Source organism: Lathamus discolor, chromosome 3, assembly GCF_037157495.1.
Source record: "Lathamus discolor isolate bLatDis1 chromosome 3, bLatDis1.hap1, whole genome shotgun sequence".
Taxonomy (NCBI): Eukaryota; Metazoa; Chordata; class Aves; order Psittaciformes; family Psittacidae; genus Lathamus; species Lathamus discolor.
In genome coordinates, this window is record NC_088886.1 from 110,731,043 (window position 1) to 110,743,931 (window position 12,889).

General features: G+C 38.1%; 1 protein-coding gene across 5 annotated transcripts in view; it reads right to left on the minus strand.

Moving 5' to 3' along the window:
- Window positions 1–12,889, minus strand: part of PKP4 (plakophilin 4) — a 92,446-nt gene that overhangs the window by 35,695 nt on the left and 43,862 nt on the right. For 4 of the 5 annotated variants that reach the window (XR_010610806.1, XM_065671175.1, XM_065671176.1 and 1 more), the window contains exon 4: window positions 3,648–3,682. The exons of the other annotated variant lie outside the window; for it this stretch is intronic. Coding sequence is in view for 3 of the 4 variants with exons in the window: in XM_065671175.1 (XP_065527247.1) it covers window positions 3,648–3,682 (35 nt within the window). In the remaining variant the exon portion in view is untranslated. The remainder of the gene's footprint in view (window positions 1–3,647; window positions 3,683–12,889) is intronic. 5 annotated transcript variants of the gene reach the window in all.

Sequence of the window (12,889 nt, forward strand, 5' to 3'; positions counted from 1 at the left end):
GATAACACTTAATAACAAGAAAAATGGAATTAAATTATTTTGGCAGAAATATTAAGCATTCAGCTGCCATCACGTTACATTTATTAAGAACAAGTGTCATAGATGCAGCATGGAATCAGAGAATGGTTTTGGTTGGAAAAGACCTTTAAGATCATTGAGTACAACCACTAACCCAGCACCACCAAGTCCGCCACTAAACCATGCCCCCAAGCACCATGTCTGCATGTCTTTTAAATACCTCCAGACATGGCGAGTCCGCCACTTCCTTGTGCAGCTTGTTCCAGTGCTTGGCAACCCTTTTGGGGAAGAAATTTATCCTAATATCCAATCTAAACCTCCCCTGAGGAAGGGGAGTAGGAGGTATGGGTTATGTGTAAAGGTGACACCAGATACGTAAATTCTTACTGAAGAAATGTATGAATGAGCCTGGAGTGGAAACCAAAAGAAACATGCCAAGAAGCAACAGCCTAGTAAAAACTTGTGTGACTGCTTCATATTGAGAGTTGTGAGTTGTGGGCAACGAAGCCTGCTGTGTGCTCTCTGAAAATTAATATAACAGCCCATCACAGAAAGGCAAAACTGTTAGGAGCTTGCAGAAATTAGGTGCTAGGAGGAAGAGAGAAAAAAGGGCTGAAATAAATTCTCTGAAACAGCTAACAAAAGCTCTCTCAAACTGAGAAAACTCCCCGATATAAACCCAAGTGGCACTCATGCAAAAAAATCCCACACAAACCCAACAAAACAAACCAGAAAGCCCCTGAGAGATGATCTATTGGAAATTCTAACAGCTGCTATTACAGTATAGTTCAAATGAGGAAAAAAAACCCTCACAGAATATTTGTACCTACCAAGCTGTAAAGCAATACTCTGCTTTTCACCAATAGCTGTACACAAAATGCTGGTGTCTTGCTACTTGCACAATTAGCCATGATGAAAAATTGATACCAAGACTCTTATTAATTGCTGTTCTGAGGAATGTTTGAATATTATCCAAATACCAGATTAAAAAAAGTAAATTAAAAACATCTTAGAAATGACAGGCAGCCAGCACAGTTACTTATCAGTAGTACATTCTTAGGTCAAGAACATCTAGTAAAACTTGACACTAATTAATCTACTATAATAGGAGCATTATGACCAGATTTCATTAAGATTTAATAAGAAGTGTTACTACACTTCAATTAATTTAATCATTAGTATGCCTAGAAATGATATGGAAAACCACCACTGAAATAACTCCCTTCCACAGCTCCTGGTACACTAACTTGACACCAGATCATAACAGTGAGTATTACATATTCTTTAGAATAGAATACTTGCAGGGACTGGGACATTTAAATTATATTAAATGTCAGCATTTTAATCTTCAATCTTTTTGTTTGTTTGTTTGTTTAAAATATACAAGGCCCTGTTACTTCACTTATTTGATACTACACGACAATAAATTAACATCAAACTGACAATTGGTTTTGGGAGAAACACATAGGCAGAATAAAGTCCGATTGTGCAGTGCTGTACAGATGTTCCTAAGACAGAGGTCTGAACTAAAACCTCTTCCATCACATATCTGTTACCAAGCAAATGCTTTCACAATGCTGAAAAAATAAAGATTGTTTAGGCTCTCTAACAAAGGCAAGAATGCACAATAAAATGAATTGTTGTCTTTCTCTCTTCTCTGATACTATAAATCATGAGGAGAGTGCCCAAAATAAAATAATAGCCTTTTCATAAATGGCTGCTGATCTAATATTGTTTATAAGCATCTGCAAAACAACATCGCTTTATATTTCTGGTAAAAATTCTGTGCAATTCTATTGATACATGAAGCAATTACAGCTATGGTCACATCATCTACTGACAGTTTTTGATATAAACTACTATCTGTGGTCAGGCTGAAAGGTGATTTAAGGGAGTGTTTTCATTAATCTTCAGTATTTTTCGGACTGCAGTCAGTAAAGCATCATCAGTGACACTGCTTTAAAACAAAGCTCATGAGTGAATCTATAAGTAAACCCTACAATCGTGCTAGCATCACAACATTAAAAGTTAAATGAACGTGCGTCAGGAAATTCTAAGCAAAACCTGTATTTTTTCAAACATGCCCATTTCTGAGCAATTACTCCAGAAAAGCCTTACTTTAGCTACACGGAGGTGTGAGAAATACACAGCCAGATTTATATTGATGCAGACGGTATTAAAATAGAACTATGTTTTTTTTTTGCTGTATATTAAGTGACTTCTTAGCAGGGATACGCACGGAAGATTTCTAATGAAAAGAAACACACAAATGGGAGGAGAGATTTAACAGAGAAAAGAAAAATACAAGCTGGATAGATGAAAGAAGGAAAGAGAGGAGCTAACTGAAAGTCAAGGAGAAAACCAAACAATAGACAAAGAATAAGTTACAGAAATGGAATACAACTGGATGAGATAAATAAGTAGAACAGTGACTTAGATCTGTCAGAAGGTGTCTTTACCAGTTGTGAACTGTCACAGGAACATTTACAGAACATGGGGAAATAACGCGATTAAAAAACCAAAACACAATTTTCACATTGAAAGAATAAGTACGGGTAATTTCTCAATGACTTGAAAAAAACAAATTTGACTTCTCTTTAGAAACACTGCTAAAGAAATACCTAAAAAGCAATACCGTGACTAGCAAAATCCAAATGGCAAGACAAGGCGTTGAGAATATTAGATTTAAAAGAAAGGAAAAAAGACGATGCATGCCTCACCTCAGCTGAGGTGATAGCACAATGCAACTGAAAGCACATAAATGCAATTATACATAAGTTTAAGAGCCTAGTCAGTAAATAAAACAAAAATCAGGAAGGGGAAGGAAAGGTAGATAGTTTGAGAGACTTATTTACATAACATAGTCACAGTTATTGTAATTGTGAATCTGCTTGAGTGCACAAGCACATAACTACAATGTGTTATTCTTTGTACTTCAGAAACTGACAAGCTCTTACAACAGCTTGTGTCCTTAAATAAAGCCATGGTGTGAACACTCTGCAGAACTTGGCTAACTGAACTTTTAACCGACACTAATTGTGATTTGACTACATCAGATCAGTTTTGCTCTGTATGACATTCTGCCAATAGCACATGACTCAGAGAAACACGATCCAGGGCAAGTAGCAATTCAGAGGGAGTCAAGGTCCCAATTCCAGTCCTGCTGTGTGGTTTTGACATGTTGACTCTGCACATACACTCCATCACTCTGGGGAGATGACCACTGTTCAGAGACTGACTATTCAATACTACATATTTTAACTGATGCAAATCCCCTAACCAGTTGAATGCTCCAATATATAAAAAAAAGACTGGTTTATTTCAACAGACATTTGAATGTCACTTTCAAGGCATAGTTCTATCCATTCCACCTAACAGACTCAAGAGTAAATGTAGAAATAGTACAGACAAGTGTTTCTTGTTTTGAAAAGAAAGTTCACCCTAAGATACAAAAATAGAAAAATCATTCTCAGAAAACCTTTTGCTTATTGGAAATTTTCTCACTGAAGAAAGAGTATCTGTAAATAGAAAATCAATTTTCATACTTAACACATACAGTGTGGCAAATGACTGCCAAGAGAATAAAGGTTTGGGGGCTTAAAGCAAATTGTACACATAAAAGATAATACCTGATGATCTCCAAGGAAATGACTTCTCAGTAGAGCTGCAGAAAGAAAAAAATATATCACAAAAATGTGGCTAGTTTGGATTTATTTCTTTAACCAAAGCATACAAAACTATACAACCCCCCCGGCAGATGAAGTCTCAATAGCCCTGTCAATAACACTCTGCAGCACTTTACACCTGACAACTAAACCATGGGTTACCGATTTTATTTTTCTATTATTCAGGGGGAATGCCCCGTAATGCAGCGTATGGCAGTTTCCAAGCAGCACAACCTATCTGCAACAGGACGGGTAAGAGCATGATTTCTGATACGCATTTGCTATTTAAGGTGTAATGACATAAATAAAACAGTATAGAGCTCTAAGTGTTCCCAGTCATGTGTGACACCTGCAGTAAACAAACCACTCCAAAGACAGGCACATTTGCTGCTCAGGGTAGGTCTGGCAAAGGAAGTTTGGGAAAAACAATTCTAGAGCATTTTGCTTCTCCCTGTGAAGCAGTTTGAAAAAAAGAACAGAAACAAACCTACAACTTATATTGTTATTTCAATTTCCAGGTTCCCAGAGAGAATTCTGATCCTCTGCATACAATGAGCATTTAAACCATTTGACACACACATACACACATCTCACCTCGAAGTGTAAACAGCTAACAGATTCTATACTGCCAAGGTTAGAGATGACTTAAGAAACAATTACTCCACAAGATCCAGCATGTGTTTCATAAACCCCCAATTCTCATATATTTTTTGAATAACAGTATTATAGCAAACTACCGTTAACCATGCTGTTTTTTCTACAAAGCAACACTCTTTCATGTGTTGATAATAGTATTGATGCACAACTACTTCTGCAGACAAACGCAAAACCATTCATGTATTATTAGATACTCTTTTTATGGAAAAGTGTATCTCCTCATATTAAACATGAGGTATCAAACTGAATATTACATCATTTTTGCAATGCTCATAACTGCTATTTTCCAAACAAAAAGCTATTGAAAGGAAAAACAGGCAAGTCTATCAGATTTTATGTCTAAATATCAGCATGAAACTGATTCTGGGCAAGATGTATCTATTTCTAAATTAGTATTATTTACTTTACCGCTTTCTACCATAGCTCCAATTACAAAAAACTTCAGCACAGCAACATGACCACCACTAGATACTTATTTTCTAAAACAAGGAGCCTTTTGTGGAAACAAAGTATTTCTGTATAAAAGAGTGCTAGGCTTGCACACCAGCACAGGCTGAAGTACAGTTACAATGAAATTTAAAGAAAAGGGAGAATATGAATTCAGACTTCAAGTGCCTGAAAACCAACTTCATGTCTAGGTACTAAGAGAATTTTTACTACATATTAGCTATTCTTTCCCTCAGTCTACAATTTTAGCATCTTCTTTTTTTTTTTTCTTCAGAATGTACATAAAATGCAGCAGTTAAATAGACTGAAACTTGCTGTACAGAATTGTACGTGAAAAGCTGGACTCCTGACTGAGACCTTCCAGGCTCCTCTGCCTTCAGAGGGTTCTTTGTGTTCTACTGCATTTCTAAGATGCTGACAGAAGGGTGCTTCAGTACCAACTCCATCAAATCCAGATGAGTGCCTGAGCTTTTACAGGTATTTTATTTTTCCTGAAGGACCATCTTATCCAAGCCCAGAATCACAAGTATCTTAAGCTTAGGCAAAACTGACATCACTTGGCAGTAACGGAACACAAGTCCAATGTCAAAAACGCTAAATAAATACATAGGAGAAAACCAAACTATATGTCAAACCAGTGCAGGCAGCTAGCTTACCCTGGCAATAGATTGTCACCCTGTGGGTTTAACGAGGGTGGTTTAAGAACTTTCCCTATGGCAACCAGCAGCTACCTTCCCTGAAACTCAGCTAAGTGGGACCATGCGAGTTCTGTCACTCCACCCAAGTGCACAGTCAGGCAGATTAGTTTTAACTACCTTCAGTGGTATAGTTTAAATTGGGATTTCAACAAACCCAGATTTTGCATGACAGAACCTGCTGAGGCATTTCAGGAAAGAAGGTCATAGCCTCCAGCTAACAGGAGGTAATAAACAGCTACAGATGGTTCTTTCATAATCTATTACGGCTCTCTCTGCAGAAGAAGAAGACTAAATGAATAGCGTACACAAGCCAGACAGCTTGCTGAAAACACAAATGTATCCAGACACACCTGGAACTCCAGAGCAAAGGAACTGTACTACCATCACTTGGCTATTCCAGAGTAGCAAGCAGTGCCAAGACCACCAAACCATAGTTTTTGCACAGCCTTGGGCTAAAGTTCATTCAATTAAGATAAAAAGTTCAAAATACTCTCTTTTCTAGTACACTACCATTGAATCCCACTAGTGCCTTATCTCCAGAATGTTTCTTTAGCATATTTTGGGGATTGTAACTATATGCCAAAGCAAATTCTGCACAACTTCATACTGTTTTTTTGCCTGCAAACTGAAGCTTGTGACTATCCTGACGAAACCTTAAAAAAATATTTCTACTGTTAAAAATTCATGAGGAAATACCAAACTGGTATTTCATTCAAAAGAATTCTTATAAAACTGTATGAATTTTAATTATTGAAAGCAGAGTTCTGACTGTTAGTTCATCTACATGAATTCTTTGCTGAGTGTATTCTTTACTCTTCACTGAGCAAACCTGGATACAATATGTCCTTTAATCAGTTACTGTTAGCCTATTCATTGATGCTTTGCTCCACTAAAGTGAAGAAACCTGAAGACTACCTTACAGGTACAGTGAACACTGGCCCTAGGATTCTCATGCTACCAGAACATCAACTTTTACACTCTTCACCTCTGCCTTCATTCCTCAGGCTTTCTGGAAACTCAATTCCCTATAATGAGATGACATCACGTTCTTGGTTTAGCAAAGGTAAGAAGTGCCAAGCAGACAGAAACACTTCACTCTTACACACAAAAGATTATAAAAACCCCAAACGTGTCTCTATCCAACACGTCTGGCTAACTGAGCTTTCTTTACACGCACAGGACTTAAGAACAATAAAGCTCAATTTAGAAAACTACTTCATTAATATTTAAACTGTTTAAGAATGTAACTTGATTCTTATTGTATTACTTTTGCAGAAGTCCAGCATCTACCCCCTATTGACTCCATCATCTGATTTTGTCACCTTAGAGATGAAAAGTTTTGGAGTTGCTGAAGCTTTCAGCTTTGATAAGTAAGTCTAATGCATTTTATTGTAGTGATTAAAGCCCAGTGTGGTCACATACTGTACTACCAAGGAGAAGCTGCTGCTGTTATCTAGTCCTTAAGGTGTCTTTTCCTGATACTAACGTGTAATACTGCAGGAGAGCCCACATGTGGTGCAAATCAGTTCTAAAGATACTTAATTTTAGCCCACTAACATCCCTGAAAAAGAACTAGGTTAGTAGCACAGACATGCAGAAATTGTATTTTTCCTTCAGAACAATTTGGTATGATCTATATAGTTTTCAATTAAAGAAGTTAGAAACAGATCCCTTCTCACTATGCTTTGCAAGAGGAAAAAGAATAGGTGAAATAAAGGCACACAACTCTACACTAAATGCATACAAATACATACACCCAAACCCTAATTTTTCAGCCAGTAACACAAATGTTTGGTAACTGAAGATGGAGCATGCACACAAACCCTGCTGAAATCAATCTATTCCCTTTTCTTATCCTATTTTTTTCTCACTTGTATTTCCTAAGTATCTGGAATTTTTTTATTTTTTATTTAGTTTATTTTTTGGTCCCCTTCCTCAATTTCAGACCTTTTCCTTGCCATCTCACAGCCTTAGTTCAAAGCTGATGTCTTAGATACAAAATTGTATGAGCTGCCATTCTGGAAAAATATAATAATCTGCCAAATGGCAGAGTGTTCACATGAAGTTGGTTACCGAGACAAAGCGTACCAAGTATCACAAGTACCATTTTACATTCCTGCAGCAGCAGCTCTTAAATAAACACTTTCTACCTCTGGACTTCCAAGTTTGAAAAGGAGGTCAGCGTTCCTCTCCATGGAACAGCTATGACAGCTCAAGGACTTGGCTGCACTTCACAGGCAGAAGTGCCTGACCGAGGTCATGGCTGGGCCTCTGACAGTACCTGTGCATGGGACAGCAGGGCTACAGGAGGAATGCAAAACTTAACAAAATGGCAGATTTCTAGGTTTTGTTAAGATGTTTTGAGAGCAGTGTGCTGGATTCTAAAAAATAAGTAATAATAACAGAAAAAGCAAACACAACTATGATCTTCCGCTTCTAGACTGGACAGTTAACCTGAATTCTCACTGCTACATATGTCTTCTGCAGCTACTACATGACACGAAACAGATTAAGCCCATCATCCTAGCAAGTAAGATGAAATGTATTTCTGATTTAAACAATACTGCTTGAGGGAAAAGTATCTATTTCCCTTGCTTATCTTAACTGCTTGACTATACCACTGGTGTCATCAAAAAAGGCAACAGCTGAAAATATTAAGTATTATTTATTAACTGTTTCTAAAATGGTGAAAAGCTGTAAAAAGTTATATATTTAACTGCTGAAAACGTTATGTACTTCAAACACATTTCTTTAATATTTTAGTTTACTGCTTGGCTGATCTCACTGGAATACATCTGTTCTGTCAGGCACACAGTAGCAAATGGTTTACTCACAGGGATTCGTGCTTTCTGCTTAGGCGAACCTGCCAGCCAAAACTTAAGTGCCTGCTAAGACTGAACATACTGTTTTACTCATTCTTTATCTTCCATTTTAGATATCTACATCAAGAACGTGTTTACAGATAAATGCAGTATGAAGGATTAAAGCTTTATACAACTGTCAATTCTTGGAATAGGAGGATTTTTCTAATAAAATGGTACATATGAAACTCCATAAACTTGTAATACACATTTACAGACAACTGGCAACCATCAAAATCACTATAACTAGATTTCATATTTCTGCTTTTCTTGTTGACAAAGGTTAGCAAAGTTTTCACAAATACTTTAGCTAAAGAAGCTTCAACTTTTCCAATAGCTGTCTTCTTGCATTCACTAACACAATTCCTGTGCCGACTCTGCTAGACACTATACAAAGTACCATAGCCATCTTACGTCCCACATACAAAAATTAAGCAGCTCTGCCACCAGAAACAAGTGGTCCTACAAGTTGGTAGATGTTTTCAGCTGACACAGGCAGGCACTACTGCTCTGGACATGAATTTAGACAGCGGTATCTGGAATACTACACTCAAAGGTGGTCACTCAGACTGAAGGATGCTATTTCAGTTTGAAACCAAATGCCACTGAAGCAACTGAGACTCCCAAGCCATCACAGAAGGCGGCCAGTGCAGAAGAGCTGGACATGGGCAACCCCCCAGCTCTGCAGACAGCAAATCACTGCTACCCTACTGTGCTGCCTGAAACCCCACACTGTTAGCACTGTGACAGTGGTACTAGCATACCACCCATCACCAGTGTCTGCCTACTGCTATCACAAAACAGTAAACAAAAAAGGTCTCTGGCATGTTTCACTATCTTTGGAAAGAACTAACATCCTTCAAGTATTGTTTTATCGAAATTATGCAGCACTGTAACTACTGTGAAACTCACTGTCTTGTCTTTACTTCAGGTGTTTTCAGAGGGTGACAAGTTGACATGTACCACCTGATCAGTCACAACTGTTCATATTGACTTCAAGTCATCTTGCATGAGCACTCCTATGAGCAGTTACAGTAATTCAGCTGACACACAGTCACTTACTTCACTGCAGTCTGTGGTGTGCAATGGACATACATTCACAGACAAAATAACAATCCCACTTCATAGTCCAGTCTACAACTGGGTAAGACAGTACTTATATATGAAGCTGAAGTCAATATAAATCATCCCTCTTCCATTTATCACCAGAACAACTCATAGCAAGCTACATGGGTTTTTTTCACATTTGAACATCAGCAATACCCTCCCCCTGCCCCACCATGCTCCTCCATTCTACTGGCATTCAAAGCTTTGATGGAATTTCAAGAAAGGCTTACAGTATGGGTAAACAGAAACCTAAATATGAATATTGGAGCTGTAGCAAGAAGCTTTGCAAGTTTCACTTATTTTCAACGCAGACATGCAAGAAAAAAATAAGCATTTCGAATTCCTGTGGGCCCAAGACAAATGACAGCACACCCTATAATTTTAAATGAACAGGTAATGCTGCCCAAGTGCTGCAGCTGAAGTGCCGAAGGAAAGAGATGGCATTAGGCATCTGAGATCTGGAGTGATGTCTTCTGTATCTCAAGACAGATGACCCATTCACTGAGCTAAAGATCTTAAACAGCCCTAATAAATTATGGATTGACTGGAAATAGAATTACTCTTTAGGTCCTAAAAGTTAGAGTAGGGGAACCTATAATGCTTCCTGAAGTCATCTGGTAAAACTACACCCTAGAAAATATGCAACACAGTGCATACACATCAAAGTTTGTGTGTCCACCTTAACCACTAGTGAAACTACTTAGAAGCACTGCTCTTACTGTATTTACACTCCGAGGACTGCATGAAAACCAGAAGCAAGCAAGTAGGAAACTGTAACAGACAGAAGGAAACACAATAGAAAGTTCTGTCTAACATGTAGGTAAACTCAAAAAAGCAAATTCGAACTAGGCTGTTGAAAAAATGAGATAAAATCCTGGAAATCTGCTGATACTACACAGGTCAACAGTTCTGTTCCTGTTTTTTAATTCCGCCCCCCCCCCCCCCTTCTATTTTCTACTAGAGAATTAGCAGAGATAAAAGGTAAGAAAAACTAAGCTAATTTTCTCAGACAATTCTAAAGTACAGGCATTTCAAAGTTCAGTCAAATAGTAAAGACAGAGGAAGAGATTCTCAGTGAGCCTGTGTTAAAAACAGAAGAACAAACCTAACATACTCCATTCTCATGTTCTGAAATTAAGGCCACAAGATTCCATTGCAGAAAAAACAAACGTTTATATGTAATTATTTGTAACACACAGAAGAGAAATTCTACAGCTACATTAAAGAATATTTATAATACACTAAGTAAGAACTGGAACAGCCTAAAACAATCATAGCATGGACCAACAACTTCCAACAAAGGAGATTCTTCTATTCTGTAACAAAGACGAGTGCTGCCTCAGAGCATTTAGTATCTGCGACCCGAGAGCTGGTTATCATCTACCATGGCAAGGAGTTCCTAGCCAGCTACTACTATGGAATTAATCATCATCTCTTCTGAATTGTTCTGAATGGATACTTAATATCTGTGTCCAAACTATTTTTCCAGCAGCTCTCTGATGATCAAGTAGGAGATTCTGATTTAAAATTATTCATTACTCAGCTAAACTCTGTCAAATACATTTTAGCCCTGCTCTTATTCTATGCTGAAGCTCTGCAAACAATGTAAATCTGTTCTTTCTTCCTTTTCAATTTAATGTAGCCCTTCAGTGTTTTAAAATATCAGTAAGTGCAATATTAGTGTAACTAAACAAATAAATAAACAGTTTATATTACTCCTTCCTTCTTCCTACCCCAAAAGTGCATACTGATTTCTAAAGGTAATTTTTATGGATCTTATAATTTGTTATGAAAGTTTGGTGACATCCTATATTACAATATATGCAAGCCATTTCAAATATAGCCTTTGGAAACACTAAATTATCTGATATGTCACGCCAACAGAATTAGACTAGTTTCTGTAAGGGTAATTACACCCAGATCAGCTCACTGTGAACAGTCTTGTTCAGATGAGCTTGCTGCTGCATGCCATGGAATGCCGTGAGCGCAAGGGCCGCCCACAGTTTGGAAGCATCTCGCATGTTACCACTCCTCAAGTGGAACAAAAGTTACAACTCAACACAACTGCACGCTGCCTTGCAAATGGAACTACTCACTCTATTTACACTCTTTATCAGCATTCTGCTGTTTTATGAGGAAAAATTGTGTGCCTATGAAATGCAATCCATGTTCATCTCACAGGAAGTTTACAGTGTTCAGTCACAGGGCACAACGTTGTACTGAACCACTTTGGAATATTTCTACTACTACTTAAAGTGCACACTGTATTTCAGCTGGCATTGGGAAAAGTGGAGAAAAACCTTCCTAGTAGCTATGAAATACATTTGATTTTACAAAACTCGGAAGACTTCAGGTAGGCACGTTATTACTCAAACTGACTGCTCAGTACCTGAAGAGTTCAATTTTTTTATTTCCTCTACTGCCTGCCAAAAGGGCTTGCATTCTGATGAAGTCTGGTGTGCCAGTTCTGAACTTCTGTTAAAGCTGTCACGACAAGATGCTATTATGAGTGCAGTATTTTACAATTAAATTAATAGGTACGAGCCCTTTGGTTCCCACCACCACTCAGTTTTCACAAGTTACACACAACAGGTAACTCATCAAAAGAATCGGTCAACTGTGAAAGTCATACAGCCAACTCCTACCTGAGAGGTTAGGCAATGTGTTTTATAAAGTGAGCTTGACTACTGACCCTTGCTACATACTGGTATCTATCTGCACCAGTATATACTCCAATCCATCTGGCAGCCCAGAACTGGACCAGTAACAGGAGAGATGTGAAGTTAGCTGCACTGCTGCATCTGGTTGTAGGAGGCACAACAGCCCAGTGACTTCACAGAAACCTGTGCGTGTTATGGCATGAAATGCAAGTAAGAAGATACAACTGCAACCTCACATGTTTTTTCCTAGTCTATCATCTCCGATCTTGCAGTGTATAACACAGCTAAAAAGGGTTTAACAGTTACAGGTAACACTAATCACGTACCATGTCAGGCTCTTACAAGGTTTGAAAGTGTACAGGATGCAATGAAATATCTTGGAAGTGCTGAGCATAATACCCATTTATAAAAATAATTATTAGATAAATTTAACAGGCAAGTAACCTACAGGTACACAAAAGTAAAGCTGTAAGGGAACCCAGGGCTGCAGGTGATCTAGTGCTTCCTTCTCCACCCCCTACACTATGATTACTTAGCATGTGCAGATTTGTGATCCTTCTTTCACATTCGTCTTCAGGGAGCAAACCAGCCAGATACTCCTGTGTGTTGCCTGCATTTACAATACAGTTGTAATACAGGTGGGCAACAGCCTAACAAACCTAGACTACACGCACCTTCTGTGCGACACACATGTTTCTTAAGGACTAACAGTAACAGAACGAACCATGCTTCTGAAATGAGAGTCCTCCTCAGGTGTGCTCAAGTAGGTGGCAGTC